General features: G+C 31.7%; 1 protein-coding gene across 1 annotated transcript in view; it reads right to left on the bottom strand.

The window, feature by feature from the left end:
* LOC111642141 (clathrin interactor 1-like) overlaps positions 1 to 27018 on the bottom strand; it is a 90111-nt gene that overhangs the window by 38593 nt on the left and 24500 nt on the right. Inside the window, exon 2 of the mRNA XM_023388418.1 lies at positions 14703 to 14904. Coding sequence (XP_023244186.1) covers positions 14703 to 14904 — 202 coding nt within the window. The remainder of the gene's footprint in view (positions 1 to 14702; positions 14905 to 27018) is intronic.

Below are 27018 nucleotides of genomic sequence, written 5' to 3'. Positions count from 1 at the left end.
AAAAAACCCATGTTGACTGTTACTTCTGGGGTGGTGTAAAAAAGGATTAAGATAGACTCAAAAATTTTATATTTTTGTAAATAGTCTTAACTTCATTTAAGAAGAAATATAAAAATCCTGAGTAATTACAGAAATTGTATCCATATGCAAATTAAGTAAGGATAACTCGTAACTACCACCAGAGGGCCTGAAGCAGTTAAAAATGGATAAGGACAATGTGGTGAGAAGAATTCTTCATGTTTTTAATGTAAAGTGTCAGATCCTAAAACAGAAGGCTGACACTTGATCGTTTTTAACATTGTGAATTGTTTTTTACTGTTTATTTACCTTTGTTTTTAAGAAGTATATTCTTCAAAAAGAAAAAAAACCCATGTTGACTGTTACTTCTGGGGTGGTGTAAAAAAGGATTAAGATAGACTCAAAAATTTCATATTTTTGTAAATAGTCTTAACTTCATTTAAGAAGCAAATAAAATATAATGTACTTTAAAAATGTAACAACAAAATATTAGTGATTTCACTGAAGTTTTTTTTTCTGATGACTTTTTTTTATTTACTCCAATTTCTGTAAACCTTAATTTTTCATCAGCAGCTTACATAATGTGGAAACATAAATAACAAAATTACAAAAGGGGTTAAATTTTTACAATATTTTGAATACACAAATTTGTTATACTAGCTTATTAAATCTGGATAACTTGAAATCACTCTGTATTTATTTCATTAAACTATCTGCAGTCAGAAATCCAGGAGAGAGGAACCAGTGTATGTTTTCCAGATCATGGGGGGGAAGAGATTTTACAAAAAATCTTTCCTATTATAGAGTAGCTCTAATAACTATTCTCATATTGAGATCCAAAGATAGTTAACACCATAACTCCACTGTAAATCAACAAGGTTGTTTGATTATACAAAAAAAATTAACACACAACACAAATTAAGTCAATAGGTAAAAGCTCAACAAATTCCTAATTAAAACTGGCATGTCTTCTCCCTCCACACTTCCATGCCACTCTTTTCTCCCAACCTTACTCCTTCATAACATCACCCCAACACCATGTGTTCATCCTGGAGTGTAACAATAAAGTCATTGCTACACTCTTCTTATACTCTTCATATTTGATTCCTCAGTGAATTGCCCAGCTGACAATTTATGCTTTGGCACAGTTGTTAGTTGCCTTCCTATCACAAGATGAACATCTCATCATCACTAGTTACATAGTTCAAAAGCCTAGAGTTTTCAAAATTCCTGGTTTTAAGGGTCGGTGTATAACCTAGGTTTTTATTTATATGGCTTTTTATGGTTTTATGGTGCATATTTATATATGGTAATTTTAGTTTTAAGGGATGTATTATACATATTTTGATGTATGGTCCCTGGTATTTTAATACTAACATGGGTTTTACTATACCTATTGTATACTTTTTACTGGGGTAATATATAATTTATTATATGNTTTATTAACTTAACTTTTTCAAATGAATATATAGCACAGTATACAATAAAATACAATTAATTATATTTTATAATTCTTAAAAAGTTCTACCATCATCATGCTTTATTACTTAAAGTCAATACTATGATATATATAGATAAGTGATTATGAATGAAATTTACATGGTTCAAACAAGAAAAGTTGAGATGAGAAAAGGACTTAACACTGAATGAAGAGACAAGACAAAACCAGTTAACATATCAAAAAAGGGGAAGAAGAGAAGTCACTATATTGAATGCAGCCATCCCAGCTGCACTCAATATAGTAACTGAAATGTTGAGAAAAGGTGACTTGGCCAGAGACGGATTTTTTAATTGTAAGGAATGTCCTCTGTGGAGAGAATCATTTGGAAAAAGTTGTTGTATTAGAACAATCAAGTAAAGGTTGGACGAGTTATGAGAGAGAAAAATTGTTTTAATTGTTTATAGGAGGGACATGTGTCAGTTATGTCAGAGGGAAAGAGTATAAGTTGTTGGAATCACACACAGTTATATTATACTATCAAAAAATGCAAGGAAAGTTTAGAAAAAATAAACACAATGTGGGAGAGAACCAAGCATGGCAGGTAACTGAGAATACCACTAAGTAACTGATAGAAACAAGGAGAGGTTTATACTCAAAACGTCTGCCTTAGTAATTGTGGGAGATAAGGATAGAGAAGTCAAAAACCAGGCATTTAGTGGATGGCAGTAGCTGGCAAAGTTTTATTGGAAAGAAATTGGTGAAAATGCTTGGAATGTGAATATGTGGAAAACTATCAATAATTTGTGGATTTGGATAATTTACTACAATGCAAACAAAACATGTTGCAACAAGTTAAGTCAGTATAGTTTAGATCAGCGATTCTCAACCACTGTGCCGCAACATTTTAGTGTGCTGCCACTGTGAATACCCATACATAAGCAACATCAGACAAGTAGTTCAATTAATTCTACCTTCCTAGGGTGCGTTTGGAAATTGTAACCGGTGTTACTGGTAACTGCCAGTAGTTACCAATGTATTTAGAAAACATGACCTAAATAACCAACTGCATTTAAAAATCACTGTTATGACGTTGCTGGTTGTCCTGCAATACTTACCAAAGTAACAATGTGTGCTGCCAAATTTTTTAATTATTAAAAGTGTACTGTGATGAAAAAAGGTTGAGAATCACTGGTTTAGATAATGCAAATAACATGGACATGACACTAAGTGAAGTTGAAAACATCTGTTCATCTTACTGAGCCTTACCCAGAAAACATACTAAAAGACAAAAGGAAAGAGAGGAGTAAAGCTGGTAGATTCTCCAATGGATACATATGAACAAAACTTGCCAACAGACATTATAATTGAAGCAGACCTGTACTGGTCAGTAGTCACCTGAAGTATAGTACAGTCGACCCCTCTATAACACTGTTGATAATTCCGTTTTATATGAATTCCATGTTGTACAAGTCACTTAGATTTTACAAACATGTGAACCATTCACAGCCCAGCACATGTATTTGTAAAATCTAAGTGACTCGTACAACATGGAATTCATATAAAACGGAATTATCAACAGTGTTATAAAAAGGTCAACTGTATGTCTGACCTAATAAACATAAAAGTCATGCAGATTAATGGCGGCAGAGGACAAATATTATAACTTCAGAATTTCGTCAGGCGATGACCGATTACCGGGCAGACATCCTGGCAATATAAGAACCATACTCAGTGACTGGAAACATTGTAGGATATAGCATCAAAACAAGAATCATCCAAGGAAACAACAGAAATGAGGCCCCTTGGGCTGGAATAATTATAGTAAATAACAGCCTTACCGTGATGGATTTATCTCAGATAAACAATTTGCACTGCGTCTGTGTTCAAATCATCCAAGGAAGCTATGATCTCTACATCATCAGTACTTACTTCCAGTTTGGTGCCCTTATAGAAGAGGGACTGGATAGACTTGACTCAGCCCTCAGAAAGCTCCCAAACAAGAGAGTTATAGTGTGTGTAGACAGATACCTCGCGTTTTTTTATGCAGCGCTCGAGAAGCGCTTTACAGCGAACACACTGAAACTGGTTTCTAATTGGCCAATACTGCTCGTGACGTCATTTCGCTACACTCTCGCTGCATAAAAAAACGCGGGGTAACGCAAAATCCCCAACATGGGGTGGTGACAGAAAAGACACCAATGGAGAGAAACTCCTAGCAGCTCATGGGCTGACAGTTATCAATGTACCAGGTCAGGTGAGCATATTCTCCTCAGGAAGAGGAGAATCCAATATTGATATAACAGTGGCAATGTAAGGAACCAAAGTCCGAGCATTATTTTTATTTACTTTTATTTTGCTTATTATTCTATTTTTGTTTGGGGCTTATGTTTTGTTAGGACGAAGGTTTCCTCACCATTCACCTTAGTAAGTTAAAAATAGAAGAAAAACCAACTCACCGACGAAAGAAAAGCGGCACAGAAAAACTCGCGCACACTTGCGCTTCCCGAGCGGAAAAAAGTAAGCCCGCACCGAGAAAAGGGGGGAGACCCCACAAGCACGAATTAGGGACTCGCTAAACCTTAAAGAATAAAAACGTCCCGAAAATTGTGAAAAAGAATAATGTAAAAGGTTAACGAGTAATTGTCGTAAATAGGCTGCCAGAGAAACGAAAAAAGTTTATTGTTAGCGTTAAGTATGTAAATGAGGAGAGTGATCTCATTCAGAATTGTGACATCACCTCACACTATAAATGCCGAGTCTCAAGTGAAGATAAACGAGGTGTATATCTCGTCGCCTGATAGCGACGAGCTTTGGTGAGCTTAGTAGCAGTGAACGAGAGAGGTGTCCGATAGGATCAAATGGTTCCAAGGCGATTTTGAAGTTATTCGATTTATGGATCGACGATTATAGAAAGTTTTGAGAGTTTGAGGAAATAGGTTCCTAGTATATTGAGGTGACGATTAGGATCTTTAATTTATAAGAAATATTGTTTATAAGTTAAGTCTTTGATTTTTGTCGAATTCCAAAGGGGAATAGAATTAAGTTAGAAATAGATTGATTTGAGTTTTGTCGGGTTGATTCTTATTGAATTTCATTGAATAAATTATTGTTTGATTTTTACTAAATACTGTATATAGTTTATTACTAGAAGTGTAATTAAATATTCGATTTTGTTATTGACAAACTGTCATTATTTAATTTCGGTGCACGCTTAAAGTCCAGGCCTGGCACACTAACGCGAATCCGTGTAAAGTACCCGTTAGGGAACAGCTATTTCCGGCACGCAGTAGTGTCGATAATCGTTGGAAAAGTCGGAAAAATAATATAGTACTTTACAGCAAGTGTACTTGTACTTCCACACGTGAAAAATTGGACTGTCCACAATGACTAGTGTTCCAGTGATCATAACGTCATTACATTCAAAGTTATGTCAACAGTTCAAAAGACTCAAGTAACGAAGCTCAGAAAGTATAATACAGAAAAGACCAACTGGAGGTTATTCAAGGCTATTTTAAATAACGAAATCCAAAAACGACGAGTAGTTGACATTGGCAGTGGTATGGACGCAGTGCGACAGTGTTATGCTATTGAAAAAGCAATTCAAAAGGCTGCAAAAGTTGCAATTCCAAAAAGACAAAATGGGAAGCAACATCAAAGATGGTGGAATAATGAACTTGAAATATTAAAATCTAAAACATATAAGGCCAGTTGTACATATCAACAGGAAACTGACCCAGAAAGAAGGAAAGATCTAAGAACTGAGTATTACCAGTATAAACGAGAATTTCGGAAAGCATTATCTGAAGCCAAACAGAAGAGCTGGAGACATTTTGTAACAGACACAAGCAGACCAATCCATGGGGACTGCCGTACAAAATCCAAACCGGCAAAATTAAAAGAGTTCAGACATTGGGCCCAATAAGACTTGGAATGTCTGAAGCAACGGACTGGAGGCAAGCCACCTCAAATATTCTGGACTCATTATTCAAACAAGATAATTTGGAAGAGGAATCGTCTGAGCAACAAGAAATAAGAAGGCGGACAAACAGTTACAGAGACGATACTGTCAGTGCCCCATTTACAGAGTCTGAGCTAAGGTGTGTAATAACACGTATGAAAAGGGGCAAAGCCCCAGGAATAGATGGAATCACAAAGATCATTTTAGATGAAGCTTATGAGTTAATAGAAGCAGAGATACTAAGAGGCTACAACGCCTACTTAAATTAAGGTATCTTCCCAGCAAAATGGAAAGAAAGAAGGCTAATCACCATACTAAAACCAAGAAACAGGGACAGGAGCGGCCCTAGATCCTATCGGCCAATCTGCCTCCTCCCACTTCTGGGAAAGGTGCTGGAAGGACTAATACAGTTACGACTGAAAACAGATATACAAGATAATACTGAGAATAACCAATACGGTTTTAGGTCAGGTCGCTCTACAACTGACACCATCCTCAGGCTGAGAAAAGTTATGGAAAACACAAAAGAGAAATAGGTTGTCAGAATTTTCTTCGACATCGTACATCCAAAACATCTTGGATGAATTAATACTTCGGAAATGTCCTGGAAATCTATATTGGCTCATTAAGAATTATCTCCACAACCGTAAAGCCACTATTGTCGATGATAACATAAGCATCACTAAGCAACTATACCATGGATGCCCTCAGGGCTCACTATTAGGCCCTAACATGTGGAACCTAGTCTTTGACTCCAATCTGAGACTATTACAAGAACTGAGATTCCCAACAATAGTTTGTGCTCACAATTTACAAAGGACTGTTCATCTCTATTAGCACCTATGCAGCAGCAGCATGCACAGACAAGTTAAATGCCCATAGCAAGCGGAAATTAATAAGTGCCCAACAAACTCTCCTGCTGAGTGTACTTAAAGGATATAAAACCTGTTCAGCGGCACCATTACAGGTGATAGTGAACGCTCCACCAATAGAGCACAAAATCTGGAAAGCATACGCCAGATATAATATAAGAAACAGAATTAAGTTTGAGATTAATGGCCAAGAATTTGGTGAAGCATCCACAAGTGAGAACAAGCGAGAGAAAAAGCGGGAAATTGACATATACCTCAGAGGAAAAGAGGACAACAACAACTAAAGGACGTCATACGTTCTGGCTACCCAACAACATCAAGAACCAGTAAAGGATGAAGTGGCTACAAAGCGACCACTATACAACTCAATTCCTAACAGGCTATGGTGACTTTAAACAAAAGCTTCAAAGTTTTGCCTTGGAAGATACCTCTGTGTGTGAATGTGGACAAGAAGATAATGCAGACCATACACTCCTCTACTGTCCCATATATGACCAAGAGAGACGAAAAGCTGATATATTAATGGAACTATCATGAAGACTGAAATAATGGACTCGGACATACAGAAGATATTGGGAAAACAACACTTCCAGCAAGTGAAAACAGTTATGAGAAGCATTCTAAAGAAAAGAAGCAAAATAAGACAAGAACTTAATTAACAAAAGATCTAATGTACACCCAAGAAAATACATAAGTATAAGGAGAACAAAATTGTAGATAGGGTGGCAGAAAGAAAAGCGGACTAGACTGCTGGGATACCTTGGGCAGGGTACAGCGGGAGTGGCTGGAGGGTGTTATCCTGGGTGTATGTCTGACCAAAAACTTATCAGCAGTAAAACCTTTGTTTAGATGGATGGTTCAAAATCAGCAGATCAAATATTTCAGTAGGAATAACTGGTGTTACTGTACTACATGAGGCAACTAAGGGACTGCAATTGACAAATGAACAGAGATTAAATTCATGGACTTTAGGAAGAATAGATATGGTAGACAAAGTAGGAACAAAGGATATGACCAAGGTCAAGAAAAGGTTTGAAAAAGAAAATAGACTGTTACACTAAGTTTGTTGTGGAATGATCTTAAGGAAGAAATGGATGTGAACTATAATGAAGCATTGAGAAAATTAAATATATCAATAGTAACAAGGAAATTAAAACAAAGAATACTGAATCACTACAGTCAATGAATTATTTAAAGGGTAAATAATGCAAAATGGTGCCAAGAAAATATGCAAATGAGAAAGAAACAGATTCCTCATTAAGTAGTAATAAGAGAAGCACAATACAATAAAGCTGCACGCAGTGTTTGATGCTTTGTCAGGAAAATGTTAAATGAGCAAATATTTATAGTAACATCACCACAATGCCAGGCTACGATTTTTAATCATTTTTACTTTATTTAATTTCAAAACATATGCTCTCTGCCTAAAATTAGTAGTGTCTTGCCCCCTGTATATCATATTTTTCCTGTTAGCAATAGAGTCATGCCATATTGAGATGGCACCTTGAGAATAATCGATAAGAAAAGCTTAGTTATTTGTAGGAGTCTATTGGAACCAAAAATGAAATGTACGGCTCAGAATAGCATTTTCACAATTGATTAAATGACAATGACATGGTTGATTGTATTTATTAGCTTGATGATACAACAGAATAGGTCCCTAGGGTGGGAGTGGTTACAAAGTAGAGGCAAAGACTAGCCAAATAAGCAGGGTCAAGTAACAGATGACTTTGAACACTCAGTGCAGTTAGAAAGATTTCTAATACAATTATCTGATATTATGTCAGATATTCTTAGGAATCCTCTGAGATTCAGTCAATGAGTGTAGCATACATTCTCAAATTCATTTATAATTGTCATAATAAGGAAACAGCAGAGGCCATCTTGTATTAGATGAAGTAATAGTTGTAGAGAATCTCGTTTTTTGAGAGATCAGATCTAAATCTGTACTGAAGAATATGAGAAGTTAAGGAATAGCCAACAAACAGATAAGGAATCCAAAATTTATCTATTCAACTCATTTAGGGGGTCGCTGTGTGTTCAGCTAAGCTTTTTGCGAAGCTAGTGCGTTTTTTTGCGAAGTTCAAACTTGGTGTTTTTTTTGTATTAAGTTAGAATTTGAAATAATTAATTTTTCGCTTATAATGGTTTTATTTTATTTACTATCATTACTGTTAATCCTTATTTTATTGGAGAGGGGAGATGTGGAACAGAATCCCAGACCAATGTCTCACACTCCTTCCTCCCCCACAGAAAAGTTTCGTCATCCATTGGTAAACATCTGCATTTGATTGGTTAAATAATTTGCATAAAGAGCATGAAGAACATTTGACCCATACAGAACAGAAAATTGAAGAGTTAACAATGTTTAAAATAGTATGTACAGACAATTTTTCTATGCAATCTTTTTTGTTAGATTCATTTCACAACGAATTAAAAAAGAATGATATAGTCATCTCTGGGTTAATGCACAATGATGAGGAATTGACAAACAACGTTATAGAATTTCTTAAATTAATTAAAAGAAACAATAGAGAATATATTTCTCCAAAAACTTGCTATAGAATTTCAAAAACTAGTTTGATATTAGTGAAACGAAGTGGTCTAAATAACAAAAGATTGATTTTCAAAAAGTTAAAACAAATTCAAGGAATTCAAATTTATTCTAAAGTCAGAGTTTGACAATTTAACTTATAGATTCAGGATAAGACAAAAAACTTTTGCCTCATTTTATAAAGGCAAAATCTTTGAATAAAAATGCCTATTTAAGAGCCAACTGTTTGATAACTGACGGAGAAAAATTTACCTGTAACTTGGAAACTAATGAGTTGCAGAAGATAGCTTTTTGAGACTAATAGCCCCCAGAAGTTTAATAGAAGTTCAAAAAGCAAATAGATTTGTTAATATTTCTACACTGGGAATATTTTCTTGGAACTGCCAGGGATTATTAAGTATAAATCTAAAAAATCAAGAGTTTGTTCAGATTCTGAAAACTTACAACATTATTGCTGTAGTTGAAACCTGGTTGACTTTTTCTTACAGGAGATTGATTTCAGTTTTAAATCCAAATTTATTTATACTAGAACAACTAGCAAGAAAACCATTAGGTCCAGTTAATCAGGAGAACTAATCCTAGCAATTTCTTGTGCTCTAGGACAACCAGAGGTGCTACTGAAATCTGATTACTTTATAGCAGTCAAGCTCAATTCTGAAAATTTATTGAAACAAACCAATTTGGCATTATCCTTGCTTATTTAAATATTCTTCATTATAATAAATTATTAAATGAGTTAGAAAATTTAATACAGTCTTCTCTCAACAATGAAATACTCGTAATAGAGACACTGATGCAAGAATAGGAGAGGAATCAGATAAATATTACGACCATAATAAAGGTTAAGTTTTAAATTCTCACAAAACTCAAGGTGTGTAACCACAGAGAAAAAAAACTATCTACAATTGATTAAATCACAGATTACAGTCGACCCCCCTATAATTATGATTCCTATAAAACTACGAAAAAATTGTGACCGGTATCCGTAAAAAACAGTAAAAACCCCCTATAATTACCTCAAACGTCATCGGGCAGCCGAACTACTTTCCCGCCGTCCATAGCGCTAACTACGGAGATATTTCTATCGTCTGGACAGTATTATATAAATTATATATAAATTAGGTACTGTATATATAATTATATATTAACTTATTGTAACTTTGTTATAATTAAATATATAATTTCCGCCGTCTAGCGTGGCGCCACGCTACGGAGATTTTTACGCTAACTATCGTCTGTCAGTATGTAAATTAGGTACCGTAAGTCTAATACAGTACTGTAATTTTATACATTTCTTGTGAAAGAAACATTTCTTATTCAACGGCGATTAAAATTATTTATATTAATGATGTCTCCGAAGTTCAACGAAGTTTTCGCAGAAAAATAAGTTATCAGAAATCGGCCGTGGTTTGGTGTGCTGCTTCGCGACGAAAACAAGCTTTAGCAATGGGGTTGTCGAATGGTGCATACTCGGTAAGTAATCCTACAATTTTTTGTTTATAGCGTAGTTTATACGGATTATTTCCAAAAAATATATACGTATTTTGGAAATGTTGAGTCGGATTAGTCTAGAATCGATTAATTTTATGGAAGAAAACCTTTCAATCAGCCGTAGTCCGTAAACTTGACACGTGTCGGGCTGTGATTGGAACGACTCATAAGAAATCGGATTCCTAAAGAATGGAACGTATCTATATCTTATAGGGGGGGGGGTCGACTGTATATATATTAAATGGCCAATGCACAATTGACTATCCAGCAAATTTCACTTTCATTTCTTCAATGGTATGTCAGTAATAGACTTGGTAGTATTAAATGTTAACCTGTTGGACAACTTGAAAGACTAAAATCTTGGACAAATTCAGTTCAGACCATTTTCCCACTTCTGCGATATTTAATTTCAACATGGAAAAAATAGAGACAAGCAAAAACTATGGAAACCTCAATATACATGGAACCAGGATAAGCTCAATAAATATGTTTTGACAGTCACCTCATTTCATAAATTACTGAAGACGAGGTTTTTGTTGGGTGTGTGGGATTTTTACTCAGAATTCTTACAAATGCTATTGACCTCAGCAACTGAAAGTGGAACGTTGAGAATGACTAGTTCATTAAAGCCATTTGATAAACAATGGTTTGATTTGAATTGTTTGAGGTTAAAAAGAAATATTTCATTACGAAAATTTTGCAAAAATAAAGAGAACTGTTAGAAGAGTATTGCAAATTAAATAAAAGTTATAAGTCATTGTGCAAAGCTAAGATAAAGTTATTTCAAACCAAGATTAAGCTACAATTACAACATACAAAAAATACAAAAGAATTTTGGTCATTGGTAAACAAGTTTAGAACAAGGAGGCATACTGCAAATGTAATCTCAACATGAGGTGGCATCAGTTTTTATTTTGCTAAATCTATTTATCATTAATATTAATTTTTAAAATNAACACCTTCACTTACGAACATTTTCCAGAAGTAATGGGAATGCTATGGAAACGAATGTTACATGACAATAAAAGAAATTGGAGAAGAACTTATAAAGTAAGTTATTATTTATATTTCTTCTTTTTTTGATTTTCTTATTAAATTCTGTAGGTGTGCACATTTTGTTTTAAAATTCAATATTATGTTAACTATATAAATGATAGAAGAATAATTATATATTACAAATATATATTAGAGAAAGATAAAATATTAAATTTAATCTAATCTATAAGGAACTTTATCATGCAAAATGTAAACAAAAAACTAACTAAACAAATATAAAACTGTTTTGTCTATAATATGATTGTGTTACCTTCATTTTATGAAAATACTTTAACAAAACTAAAGTAAGCAAAATGAAAAGTTTTTAGAATTGATTTATTAAGGTATTTTCAAAAATAATGATGTACTAAATATTACTAACAATGAAATACTAAAAAGGTTTTAGTAAGAAGAATTATTTAATTTGATAAATATTTTGGGGGTGAAAAAAATATTCTCTTAGATCAATACAAACACAAAGCAGTTTCATAACAAATGTAAAATGAAATGAATGGTGGTCATAAAACACTTTAGATTAAATTTAAAAAATTTAGTTTTTTTGTAACTATTCAAAGTTACTCATAAACGTAGATGATTTGCATCACACGAAAACATAAACAAAATAGGATACTTCTGTTTTTATATTTATCATTTAACTATATTACAGACCAAAGTGCATGAAGGCTGGTGTTTATAAAAATCGATTACAAAACTTAGGTGAATGAATGTCTTTTTATATAGATAGGAACACTTGAGAGATAAAGATGCCATTGCTTTGGCAAGGAAAGTTATAGTGAAGTTAGATGGGATCACCCTTCTAGATTCAAAGATGTTCCAACTCCATATTAGCATAGAAATATTTAATAGCAGTGTTAGAGAATTAATTGAATATCAGGAAGGTGATGGTGTCTGATCTAGATTCTTAGAGTATGTTTTCATTTGTTATAAGGTCTATCATTATTATTTAAAATGTCCGTAGTGTCACCATTTTCACATAAATGCATTGTTTTTGGTATAAGGATGCATAGTATCTTTTTCTTTCTGTTATTAAGGCTTATATTAAACTAGAGGACCATGCTGCTGATACTTTTGTAGATTCTCGAAAATTGATTGCAAGGCCTTTATGGTTTGCTTTACAAATCTGCCAGGCTTCCACATAGTGCCATCCCGTCCCAAAGGTCCTGCCACCACCCCTTGCTGTACCTGCGTGAGCATACCAGCAAGTCCCTTTGACTTTATAACCAATCCGCTATCTACTAGACCTATGCACCATACCCATAAGGTCAACCAGTAGATTTTTATTGGTATGGTATGATCATGCCAACACCATGTATGCACCATAAAAACATAACCAAAAGTCGTGCATACTACACCGCAAAGCAGTGCCTTTCCCGAGCAGGAGGGGAAACCAAATACCTGTAATAAAACCAAGTAATAAATATAAAACCATAAAAACAATATAAATAAAAACATAAATAATAAAACCCAAATAACATATAAAACCATATATAACTAAAAATAAATACCATTTAACAAATAATAAAACCAAAACTGGTGTGCCCAGGCAACCATAACCTATCTTAGAAAATAAACCCATGTAAAACTCCAAAAAAAATATATAATAAAAACCATATATAATAACCAAATGTAATATAACCAAATATAATATATATATATATATATTATATTTGGTTATATTACATTTGGTTATTATATATGGTTTTTATTATATATTTTTTTTGGAGTTTTACATGGGTTTATTTTCTAAGATAGGTTATGGTTGCCTGGGCACACCAGTTTTGGTTTTATTATTTGTTAAATGGTATTTATTTTTAGTTATATATGGTTTTATATGTTATTTGGGTTTTATTATTTATGTTTTTATTTATATTGTTTTTATGGTTTTATATTTATTACTTGGTTTTATTACAGGTATTTGGTTTCCCCTCCTGCTCGGGAAAGGCACTGCTTTGCGGTGTAGTATGCACGACTTTTGGTTATGTTTTTATGGTGCATACATGGTGTTGGCATGATCATACCATACCAATAAAAATCTACTGGTTGACCTTATGGGTATGGTGCATAGGTCTAGTAGATAGCGGATTGGTTATAAAGTCAAAGGGACTTGCTGGTATGCTCACGCAGGTACAGCAAGGGGTGGTGGCAGGACCTTTGGGACGGGATGGCACTATGTGGAAGCCTGGCAGATTTGTAAAGCAAACCATAAAGGCCTTGCAATCAATTTTCGAGAATCTACAAAAGTATCAGCAGCATGGTCCTCTAGTTTAATATAAGCCTTAATAACAGAAAGAAAAAGATACTATGCATCCTTATACCAAAAACAATGCATTTATGTGAAAATGGTGACACTACGGACATTTTAAATAATAATGATAGACCTTATAACAAATGAAAACATACTCTAAGAATCTAGATCAGACACCATCACCTTCCTGATATTCAATTAATTCTCTAACACTGCTATTAAATATTTCTATGCTAATATGGAGTTGGAACATCTTTGAATCTAGAAGGGTGATCCCATCTAACTTCACTATAACTTTCCTTGCCAAAGCAATGGCATCTTTATCTCTCAAGTGTTCCTATCTATATAAAAAGACATTCATTCACCTAAGTTTTGTAATCGATTTTTATAAACACCAGCCTTCATGCACTTTGGTCTGTAATATAGTTAAATGATAAATATAAAAACAGAAGTATCCTATTTTGTTTATGTTTTCGTGTGATGCAAATCATCTACGTTTATGAGTAACTTTGAATAGTTACAAAAAAACTAAATTTTTTAAATTTAATCTAAAGTGTTTTATGACCACCATTCATTTCATTTTACATTTGTTATGAAACTGCTTTGTGTTTGTATTGATCTAAGAGAATATTTTTTTCACCCCCAAAATATTTATCAAATTAAATAATTCTTCTTACTAAAACCTTTTTAGTATTTCATTGTTAGTAATATTTAGTACATCATTATTTTTGAAAATACCTTAATAAATCAATTCTAAAAACTTTTCATTTTGCTTACTTTAGTTTTGTTAAAGTATTTTCATAAAATGAAGGTAACACAATCATATTATAGACAAAACAGTTTTATATTTGTTTAGTTAGTTTTTTGTTTACATTTTGCATGATAAAGTTCCTTATAGATTAGATTAAATTTAATATTTTATCTTTCTCTAATATATATTTGTAATATATAATTATTCTTCTATCATTTATATAGTTAACATAATATTGAATTTTAAAACAAAATGTGCACACCTACAGAATTTAATAAGAAAATCAAAAAAAGAAGAAATATAAATAATAACTTACTTTATAAGTTCTTCTCCAATTTCTTTTATTGTCATGTAACATTCGTTTCCATAGCATTCCCATTACTTCTGGAAAATGTTCGTAAGTGAAGGTGTTTTGGGCTATTTCTTGCATTAACTGACCAGTTGGTCCCCACGCATCATCATTTGTGGCTTCACGCACTTTAGCTTCTACTTCAGTATAATTCATTACAACATTAGTTCTAATTAAAAAATTAAAACAAATAATTAAAACGTTGATAAAATAATGCAGATAATGAAGCAATAATAATATTGAGAACATGATTAAACCAAATATAAATTAACTATAATCTGAATAAGTCAGTTTCTAGATATAATTGTACTGTAAATTTATTATCCAGAGCAATAAACATTAAATAAAAAGATTCAAAAAACGTAATTAATGATACTCCTAAACAGATAAAAATGAATAAAAATTTACACTGTTTTTTAAATAAGTTAAAAAAAACAAAGAATAAGAAAAAAGTAATAACCATGAAATTATTATAATTTTTGCATATAAAAATCTTTAAAATATTAAATTTTGTGATCAGTATAAATTTTCAGACGACTTAAAGTTAAATACGCCATATTAATTGACTTATTTTTATTTGTTGATGCTTGGATATAAATTATTCATTATCAATTGTAATATAAATTTAAAGTAGAATATTTAGATGCTATCAAAATTACATATAAATTTAAAAAGTGTATATAAAAAATGTTCTTAATTTATACAAATCATTTCTTTTTAATATATTAAGAACAATTATTCCATGAAATGCATTGAAATTCTTACACAGACTGCTTAGCGTAATCCAATATCATCATCAGTTGTTTAAAGCTATCAGAATTATTATGCTCCAAAATGTAAGTTAAAATACTTTTGTGAAACTTTGCTTATCATAATGAGAGTTCAGTTATCATAATTTGTGAAACTTTGCGTATCATAATTGAGAGTTCATTATTTATAAGTAAACAGCATGAAAAGACAGCTTAAAAATACCTATTAGCTCAACAAATGGCTGATAACTGTTATCAGCCACTTGTTGAGATACAAAGTTATTGTTATAAGTCTTAATCAGTATTATAAATTAAGCATTAATCATTATTTGCTTGTTAACACAACAGAACAGTTTGAAGTAAGAAATGCCAGCAATTTAATTATACTCTAGCTGCCATTAGAGACTAACAGGCAAAACAATACTAAATGAATTACTTATTAAATCTTCCAAGTTATAAAAATATTTAATTGTATTAAAATATCATTTTATCATCAAAGTTAATAAAACTAGAATGTTTACTAATTGTAATCTTATTGAATCATCTTATGTTAGTCTGTTATTGTCATCAGCTGAGGTGTTCTTATCTTAAAGTGATAACATTAAATTGACATATTCCAATAGTCTGCTTAATTGGTATGCAGACCTAATCTAATCCAACCCTATCTGGAATCATATTAGCTATAATTCAGTTAAAAACTTTCTTTCAGTTATTTTATCAATATTTCATACTCTTAATTTAAATTCTATAATGTATTCATTATTTAACACTTCAGAAGATGGAAGTAAATAAAGTCAAGTTAAAAAATTGTAAGTAATTGCATACCAAGTATTTTACTGCTATATAGTTGAATATCTGTGTTCTGTGTTTCATGAATTGTTAGCAGTCTTTACATACAGCAATTTTTTGGAGTATTTAAGCAAGGAAAATCAAAACTAAATATATATATATATATTTAAAAAATTACTATGTATTCTATTGTGTAACAGCAACTTATTGATACAATAAAAACTAGATGTAAATTTAACTTGGAAACTGTACATAATGAAATTTAACTTAAAATATCAAGTTAAAAGTAATTTTATAAAATTGACTATACTATATTACACTATGGAAATAAAAACAATTTTATTAAGCAAATTATAAGCAAGTGAAAGTAAATAAATTATATATGAGAAATAATTTATTTTATTTACATAACTTTAGCTATTATCTAATCCAGGGGTGGGCAACAGTTTTTGCCCCCGGGCCGAATTGGAAAGAAAACTTTTTCCACGGGCTGAACGAGAGGTTGCCCTAGGAAGATTTTGAGGTGGTGCGAGATCTCATTGTGGTGTCACCCTGTAGAGACTGAATTGTAGATAGAGATTACAGATACATTTCTCACATTATCATGCTTTATCAACACACTATGCTGTACTTAAGAAATTTGTAATGGAGGGTTAACTCTAAATGCACGATGAATTGACTTTTTTTTTAGGCATCAGAATTTTTCATCGAGCTATTTTGAAAGATTGATCATGGGCCACAAATTCATTAGACAGGCCAGATCTGGCCCACGGGCCGTATGGTGGCCATGCCTGATCTAATCTAACCCTATCTGGAATCATATTAGCTATAATTCAGTTAAAAACTTTCTTTCAGTTATTTTATCAATATTTCATACTCTTAATTTAAATTCTATAATNTCTAGATTACTTAGAAAAACAGTCTTTTATATATAAAAAAAACTATATTACACACAAATGTACAAACAAATAAAAACCCAGCGAAGCGGGTTCTTGCAGCTAGTATATATATAAATTTAGAACAAAACTGGATGTCTGATCTGTCCAATTATTTAACATAACATCTTATCCAATATACAAATAAAAACCCAGCGAAGCGGGTTCTTGCAGCTAGTATAGTTCTAAATTTAGAACAAAACTGGATGTCTGATCTGTCCAATTATTTAACATAACATCTTATCCAGCAAACTATTCAAAACACTATGAATGTTTTTGACCTATTTTAATAAGTCTTCCTCAGGCCATACTTCTAATAACAGCATATTCAGATACAGAATGTTTCAATTAAAGTATTTTTTAAAAAAGTGTTTGGTATAACTAAAATTCATCATCAATGTCGGAAAAGTTTGATGGAACATTTTACATGAAGTTTGGAATATTTAAATTTATTTTAAATTTGAAATACTTCAAATATTTTTCACTTTGCATACGCAATCCAGTTATTTACATATAGATATAAACCAATACAGAATTAATACATACTTCAAAAAAGAAATAAAACAAAAACCTTACAGCAGTATATAATGTTAATCACAAAGAACTGACATGGCTGATTAATGGATTATAAAAGATATTCCACACCAGTTGAAGTTGTTTCTGCATTTTTATAATTGATATAACTTCTTACTAATAGACTTAAAAAATTCTAGCTGTTAAAGCCTTGCATTATTCTTTTGTGATTAACATTATATACTGCTCTAGGGTTATTTATTTTATATTTTGAGGTGTTATATATAAACTGACAGAATTAATACATATGTAAATATAAACACAATCACACATCTATAACCAGCAAAAAAACATATTTTAATGAAAAATAAAACAAAAAATTTGATTTTTTGTTCTCATTCCATCTAATGATATCCATTTCAAAAAAGGGGGATAATGTTTGTTTTCATTAAATACAGTCGACCCCCCTATAATTACGGTCCCAATAATTACAATTCCTATAAAACTGCGAAAAAATTGTGATGGTATCCGTAAAAAACCCCCTATAATTACGTTAAACGTCATCGGGCAGCCGGACTACTTTCCCGCCGTCCGTAGCGCCACGCTACGGTGAGATTTCTATCGTCTGGACAGTATTATATAAATTAGGTACTGTATATATAATTATATATTAACTTATTGTAATTATAATTAAATATATAATTTCCACCGTCTAGCGTGGCGCCACGCTACAGAGATTTTTATGCTAACTATCGTCTGTACAGTATGTAAATTAGGTACCGTAAGTCTAATACAGTACTGTAATTTTATACATTTCTTGTGAAAGAAACATTTCTTATTCAACGGCGATAAAAATTATTTATATTAATGATGTCTCCAAAGTTCTACGAAGTTTTCGCAAAAAAATAAGTTATCAGAAATCGGTCGTGGTTTGGTGTGCTGCTTTGCGACGAAAACAAGCTTGAGCAATGGCGATGTCGAATAGTAAGTAATCCTACAATTTTTTGTTTATAGCGTAGTTTATACGGATTATTTCCAAAAAATATATACGTATTTTGGAAATGTTGAGTCGGATTAGTCTAGAATCGATTAATTTTATGGAAGAAAACCTTTCAATCAGCCGTAGTCCGTAAACTTCACACGTGTCGGGCTGTGATTGGCACGACTCGTAAGAAATCGGATTCCTAAAAAATGGAACGTATCTATCATCTTATAGGGGGGTCGACTGTATATATGTTTCTTTGCTGATTATGTGTACAAATGTGTTTATTAGTACATTAAATCAGTATAGTAGTAGTAACCATGAATACATAAATAATGGGTTGGGTACACAAAGTGAAACATTTCAAAATTTCAAATTTAAAAATTCAAAATGACTTGTAAAATGTTTTTGAACTTTTCTAGTGATGAAAAATTTTGCTTATACCAAATGCCTTTTAGAAAAATTGAATTGGAACATTCCATATCTGAATGTGTTATTAAAAGTGAACCAATTAAAATAGATAAAAACATTTGTGCTTTGAATAAAAGGGTTTGATGGATGAGATGTTATGTCAAATAATTGGACAGATCATAAATTCAGTTTGTTTTCTATTCAAGTAGTTTCATAGCAACACTGGCCAAGAAATAAAAAACTAGTTTTAGAACTTACTAAAAATGTTTGACTTTTTGAAGGAATGTTAACTTAACAATGTTTCTCATGTCAATTTACATAATATGATTAACAAAGAGATGAGTCAATACTTCCTAGGTTAGAGGATGTGTATCAAAGGCCATCAGAAATACTAAGAGATTCAGATATGCACTACTATGACTCTTGGAAAATAAAGTGTTTGACAGTGATTCAAGTATATTAAACATTAATTCTCTCACTATTAAGTTGGAGGAACAACTAGCATTCAGATCCCATAGAAAATATTAAAAAGTTCAGATGGATATTCTAGAAACAGTTCACCTGCACCAGGACTATGCTAAAGTCATACTTTGTTAGGCTTTAACATAGTTATCACTCTACCCAGCTTCCTTTTGGAGACCATTAGACACAGACCCATGTAGTTTACCTTCCTCACAATTATGTAAAGATCCTGAAACTGAAGCCAAATCGAGAAGCAATGATAACAGGCTTGAATGACATCAGTAAGAAATTTTTTAGGTGGAAGATGACACTTAAATTACAAGGAAATAGAATGAAGTTTAAGGACAGAAAATTCTGGGCTAACATTAAAACTAGCAAGAAATGGATAAGACAATGTGGTCATGGTAAAGGTGGACAAAATCAAACCTTTGGTAATCACAAAGAAATCCACATATCAAAGTGAACTTGACAAGTATATTTATAATAGACAATGTTCAAGGATGAATGACAATTTTGTAATATATTACAGCAGAAGAAACTAAGGTTCACTTGTGTGAGGACCCAAATGAGGTCCAAAATTGCATAAATCACAGAATTCTTATGTTTAAATTATAATGATCGACTAAATACGGGAGAGAGAGAAAAAAAATCCATTAATGTAAACAACGTGGCACAAAATGTAAACAACGAATCTTGGATGACTCCAACACATGTTAAACGATCTGTCAATGTCAATATAAATCATTGCGTATGATCGTTAAAGTACCCAGATGACAGAAATCATAAGTAATGGGGATAAATTATGAGCACGAGTCTTATGGTTTTATCAACAATCTCCGAGCATAGTTGACAATAAAGTGTCAATATCGAATCTGACCTTTCCCATGACTCAAGTTGGTCTTGGTTTTCACCTGAAACCAAATCAAAGACCAATTGGGAAGTGAGGAATGAGACGAGGGGGACAATCGAAAACATGGATAGTGGGAGTAAACATATAAAAATTGGAAATTCAAGGTCGAAGGACAGTCTCCTCTGTATTCCACAAAAAGTCATGATCTGTATTGTGTTGAGTCATCGCCAACAACTTAGAACTCCGCCACACCACTTCATCATCTGCTTCACCCAGCAATCTCATCTTGTCTGCTAGGGCTATGACCAAGTTTGAAGTTCTCCACCTCTCCGAAGGACTATAAAGAAGTGAAGGACTGTCAATTATTTGAAGTAAGCATAAATGTTACCAAATAAACAGCTTTCATTTGGAAAACACTTGTTATCATTTGCCTCCTCCACCTCAGCCCACATTCAACCTTCCCTTAGGTTCATACTGACACAGGATTAACTGATCCCACCTAAAAGATGGCAACCTTACACTGGTGCCAAGGAGTGGGTTTTCAAATCCCCTATCTCCACCCAGTCGGCTACCTTACACTTGCAGCAAGTTAGCCCAGGTTTTGCACTTAGAGAGTTTATACAACAGTTTTATGATCATTGTTTTTGCAACCTATTGTTGATTATGATTTAAATGTTTGATCATTTTTCTACATTGAAAGTGGCAGCAAAGTTATAAAAGTTCTGTCAAAAATTATTAAATAAGTTTCTATTATTAAAATTCTATTATTAAATAAATTTTGTAACTTGCCTTTTATTAAATTCCATAGAAGAGGTTCTGCATAGACTACATCTACCTCAACTACAAAAAAGATTTATAAACTAAGAGTTTATCAAAATAAAGTTTATTTTAACAGTCTTATTTATCCTAAAGTTCTCTCTTCATGCTAATACCTTTTATTTTCAGAACAAAAGCTGTTTTTATACTTCTTTTTTCTAGCCTTTGTACATATAAATGATCCTTTTTGTAGATATCAATCATCCATAACTGAAGTTGAAAATTTACTTTATTGTCACTACCAAAAATATAAATTGTTTTGTAAGAAAATATATATTATTATTTTCTGTTTTATATTATTCACAATTTCTAGGGAATGTTAATAAGGGCTAACTATCATTTACCTCATGGCATTTCTTGTATATTTATAAAGTAAGAATTAAAGCATCATGCTTATTTTTTAAAAATACTTAGCTCTTACTTTGCTTACATTATTTTTAAATTAGATTTTCTTTTAATGAATGATCAATGGTAAGTCAGCTATGATATATTTATTTAGTTAATAAGTTAATATACAGGAGAAGAGATCCACTTATTACTGTATTCACCAATAAAGAGGTGAGTCAAAGCTGAAATTAACCAATCACAATTCACATACATAATGTAAAATGAATGCTGATTGACTTCAACTCAACTCTGTTGGTGAATAGACTTAAATGATACAAAAAAACTATGGTTAAACTATCAGAGGTAAAGCTCCTAGTAATTTTTATTAAAAAAATACACTTGTAATGTTAATTCAAGTATAACTAAAAAACTACATTAAACTAAAGTATAACATAATACAAATGAAAATCAGTATATAGTAAAAATCAATCAATACAGCTAACTTAAATATTAAAAAATTGAAATTTTCAAATTAAATAAATGCATACCTCATAACACAGTAGTTACATTCCAAAAAAGTGCTGTATTATGCAAATCTGTGCTATATGCAACAAAGGACTAATGTAAAACATACTATTCTTTATCATTACTAAGAGAAATATGTTTATTAAAGCAATCAATAAATAACCAACAATCACAATTAAAAGTGCTGTATTACACATTAATATTAATTTAAGTTAAACAAGGCATCATCTTTTTACAAAGTATCATTGTCATCTCAGCTGTTTGATCAGAATCAGCTAATCAGATTAAGAGATCAGCTAATTTGATCAGAAGTATCAGCAACATTTTCATATTTTTTATTTTTATCATAAAAATTTTTTTATGGATGACAAAGTAAAAATATGTTATTAATGAAAAATTTGTTCTAGCAGGTCGTGTNCTGATCTAATCTAACCCTATCTGGAATCATATTAGCTATAATTCAGTTAAAAACTTTCTTTCAGTTATTTTATCAATATTTCATACTCTTAATTTAAATTCTATAATGTATTCATTATTTAACACTTCAGAAGATGGAAGTAAATAAAGTCAAGTTAAAAAATTGTTCAATTATGCAAAACTTGGGATAAAGATGTGGTTCAATTGCATACCAAATAATGCCATTAATGTCTAAAGAAGGGTCACAGAGGCTCACTGCATTCAGAATTTTCAATGTACAGTGGGTGATTGGTTAACAAATGATCCAATCCAAGACTTTGTTCATTATCCAAATTGTTCATTAATTGATTATCGATTTACCCATAGGTTTTTATGGGAATTTTATTAATTCATTCTGGAGAGTCCAAAAAATATATACTTTTTTACTACGTTTATTTATATGTAATAGTAAAAATACATATATATGCAGTCTTGCATTTTTATTAGTCATTTTTTTCCATTTGTGAGGGTTAAAGAATCTGTCCAATGTTGATTGCTTTTCTCCTTTCTTCAGGATTTTTCAGAAGTAATTAATAGTATTGTAATTGTAGAGATCCCCAACCCCATTCACCTTAGTCTGGTTTCGATGCCACTTGGATGATCGTTGTTCTGACATCCTCCCACTTCTTCAAAAGATCTTTAGTAGCAGATGTTGACATTGATCCTCTTTCATCTTCCTCTTTTTCAAAAGAAAACACATCTCGCTGAGTTTCTTGGTATTCTTCATTTGAGAGTTCTTGGAGTTCTTCTGTCATCAGATCAGTTTCAAGTTCCATTATGAGCTCTAAAATACTCTATTTCTCAGATGTGATTTTCATTACTCCATTAGCAGTTTGAGACTTTTATTTTTGGTCGTTTTTTAACACCATATAGTTCAGACACACAACACAAGGCAATCTTCATTTTAAATTTATTCAATTTTTAGTTGAATAATCACTGACACGATTTCAAGAAAGTAAAGCTTGAGACTTCTTGATCTATCTTTCATAGCTAAGGTTGTGCGTTGTGCCTACTGTAGACCTGTTCAAGCCATACTGCCTAGCAACATCAGACATCTTGTGCCTACTTTCTACCTTGGCTATTATCTCTTACTTGGTTTCTACGGTGAGCACAGTTCTTTTGATCAATGATTATTTGTACAGTTGACCCCCCTATAATGCGGGTTCATATAATGCGGATTCGTATATTGTGACGAAAAAATTGCAACCATATTCATATAAAGACACTAAAAGACTCATAAAACATCATTGCCACTCGTGTCATGACAGGATTGGTCGAATCTGGACCAATAATGGAGCAAAATAAGCAGCCGAACTACTTACACGCTATAGAGAGTAGGCACGTAAGTTGAGTTTACTATCGTCTGTACAGAATATAAATTAGTTACTGTAAGTCTAATACATACAGTACTGTAATTTTATACATTTCTTGTGAAAAAAACATTTCTTATTCAATGGCTATAAAAATTAATTTCTATTAATGATGTTTCCAAAGTTCAACGAATTTTTCGCAGAAAAATAACTTACCAGAAAACACGGCCGCAGTTTGGTGCACTGCTCCGCGACGAAAACAAGCTTAAGCAATGGCATCGTTGAACGGTGTACATTCAGTAAGTAATTCTACAATTTTTTGTTTATAGCTTAGTTTATATGGATTATTCCCAAAAAATTGTGTGTTTTGGAATGGTCAAATTAGTCTAGAATTGATTAATTTTATGGAAGAAAACCTTTCAAACAGCCATAGTCCATAAACTGCACACGTGCCGGGCTGTGATTGGCTCATGTATTTAAGGATTCCTACAATGTGAAATTCTTATAAAAGTGGAACATATCTACCGCGTTATGGGAGGGGTCAACTGTATATGCAGTACAACTATGATTATCTAAGTCCCAATTAACCGAGGTTATGCATTATCTGAGGCAAACCTGTATGTGAATATTCTATTATTTTTATACTGTAATTCATAAAAGAAAATTTGAAATGGTAACATGAATATTACAAAGTGTTTTTTTCCTATTACCTTTTATTATTTAACTTTAATGTGAGACAATTCATTCATATTAAAATTTAGTTACACTAATACATATTTTTATTCTTAAAAAACTTTATTTCATTTTATTTCATTACATTTAGAAGAAAAGTCTAGTAGACATTTGATTTCCACCTCCTACAATAACAAAAACAAAAACCCCCAAAAACAAAACCCTTAATAACAACCTTTAAAACAAAAGCCCCAAAAGCAGTTTTTGTTTTAAGGGGTGTTATTCATCAAATTTATTAAGATTTTGTGATATACGGTAGAAGAAAGATCATTGGGTTAGATTTAGATGATAAAAAGGAGTAAAAACATAAGTAAATGAGTGAAGTTTTCTTGATTGAATTTGGAGAGAGAGCCAATCTTGATAAATAAGACCATTAATATATTTGTAATATATCAATTGATCAAAATATTTAATTCTCTCGAAGAAAGATGGGAAGCCTAGATGAATTCTAGCAATATTAGAGTCAGCAGTGAACGGCAAATTACACATATTGTTAAATATAAGATATATATCTTATTCACAGCATAAGTAATCTTATGTAAAAGGGAAGGTGCAGCCATTGACAAGATGGGCAATCCATAATCAATGAAAGATTGAAAATTAGCATACAAAATGTTTTGAGATGCTCTTTTATTAAAGATGGGCTTACAAAATTGTCACATTGTGCCTATATTAGTTATATAATAAATGATGTCCTTAGATATTATTAAATTCACTAAGATATAAAAAGAAGCTTAAAAGTGATATCATAAATCTTTTATGTTCATAATTTTTAATCCAAAATAGCAATAGCCATCCGTTTTATCTGAATTTTTGGCTATCCAAGGTAGTATCTGTCCACATTACCTAGGATAATCAGTATTCTACTATATTTTCTTTAAAAATCTTTAAATATTTTAAATCATAGTTATAGTCATGTTTTTTTCTTTTATCTTATCTATACTTTATTCCAGAATCTCAGAAATTAATTAATTATACATGAGCAAAGTGGAATTGAAGAATGTAGTTCATATTATAAAAAATTATTTTCAATCAGAAATTTAACAAAAATGCAATAAGTTTTAAATTGATTATATATTTACAGAAATTCCTTCCTTCTTTAAAGAAAGTTTTTGAAATAAAAAAATCTAACCTTACCTTTCTCCCAACAGGATGGTGAAAAAATTAACACAAATATGAAAAACAAACTTTTTTGGTGTGCTTCAGGTTTCACAACCTGAAGCACACCAAAAGAGTTTATTGTTTAGAAAGTTAGAAATAGACTGAAAACAAATAAAATAATGCAGTATATAGATGTGTATATTTATGATCTATATACACAATAAGAGCATACAAGTACAACTGTTTACATATTTCTATTATTAAACATCATTGAGCAGACACTCCTTCAAATAACATTCTACATAAAAAGCATTCCAGAACTAGAATATCTTCAATTATTCAAATTTTCACTGATAAAGACACCTGAGGAAGACTTCTCAAGGGAATATAAAACATTAGTGCAGGACTGAAATTTTGTAATTTTTCAGTCCTGCACTAATTTTGCAGGACTGAAGGTTGTAATTTTTATACTGGGAACTGAGGTTCCAGCACACTTTTGAAACAGAGAACATTTGAAATGAAATTAAGTGTACCAACAATAACTGAAATTAAAAGAACTGTTAGAAATTTCAAAAATGTTCCATGCAATATGAATATTGAATCTTTGACCAAGTAATTGTGAATGTTTCATAAATATAAAAACCACTTTAAACCAATGATCCAACAAGAAAAAAAGAGCAAAATAAACATTTTCAATGGTCTCCACATGACTATTTAATACTTGAAAATGTTCATTTAAGTTCACTCCCCTCTTCACACTTGTACAGCAATCCCCCATTGTTTCAGCAGCTGGGGGATTAGTTTGCAGTATTCAACAACAGGATGACAAATTGCAAGAAAATTTTAAATTCAATCAAAAAGAAGACCATCATAAAACAGTAAAAGATTTAAGTTAAAAATTAAAAACCTGGACTAACACTCACTACAATAAACAAGGAAATGCAAATGTCATACAATCTTTCTAATCATTCTATTGATATAAACATTAATGCAGTAAGCAAGCAAAGCTTGAATTTTAAACTAGGAATAAAAGTATTATTGTTGCACTATTAAAAAAAATTGAAAGTTAAAAATTTGCCATACCTTCAAATTTCTCAAGATGAAAAATCTTAAAAGCTTTATATATTTTTACAAACATTTTCATTATATCTATATAATATATATATATATAGAAAAGTGAAATATAGGGACACACACGTCCATGCATTTGTATGTGGTGGTAGCCCCAAGTCTCCATTCAAGCATAGGGGTGGTTGCGTCTCGATAGCTATAAGGGTGCGGGAGATATGAGGCTGAAAGTGGTTGAAAGTGGTTTTCTATTTTTA

This window comes from Centruroides sculpturatus, unplaced genomic scaffold (assembly GCF_000671375.1).
Source record: "Centruroides sculpturatus isolate CEXI.00-Female unplaced genomic scaffold, Cexi_2.0 scaffold1581, whole genome shotgun sequence".
NCBI lineage: Eukaryota > Metazoa > Arthropoda > Arachnida > Scorpiones > Buthidae > Centruroides > Centruroides sculpturatus.
The sequence above is the reverse complement of the archived record's forward strand: the minus strand, read 5'-3'. Positions and strand labels throughout refer to the sequence as shown.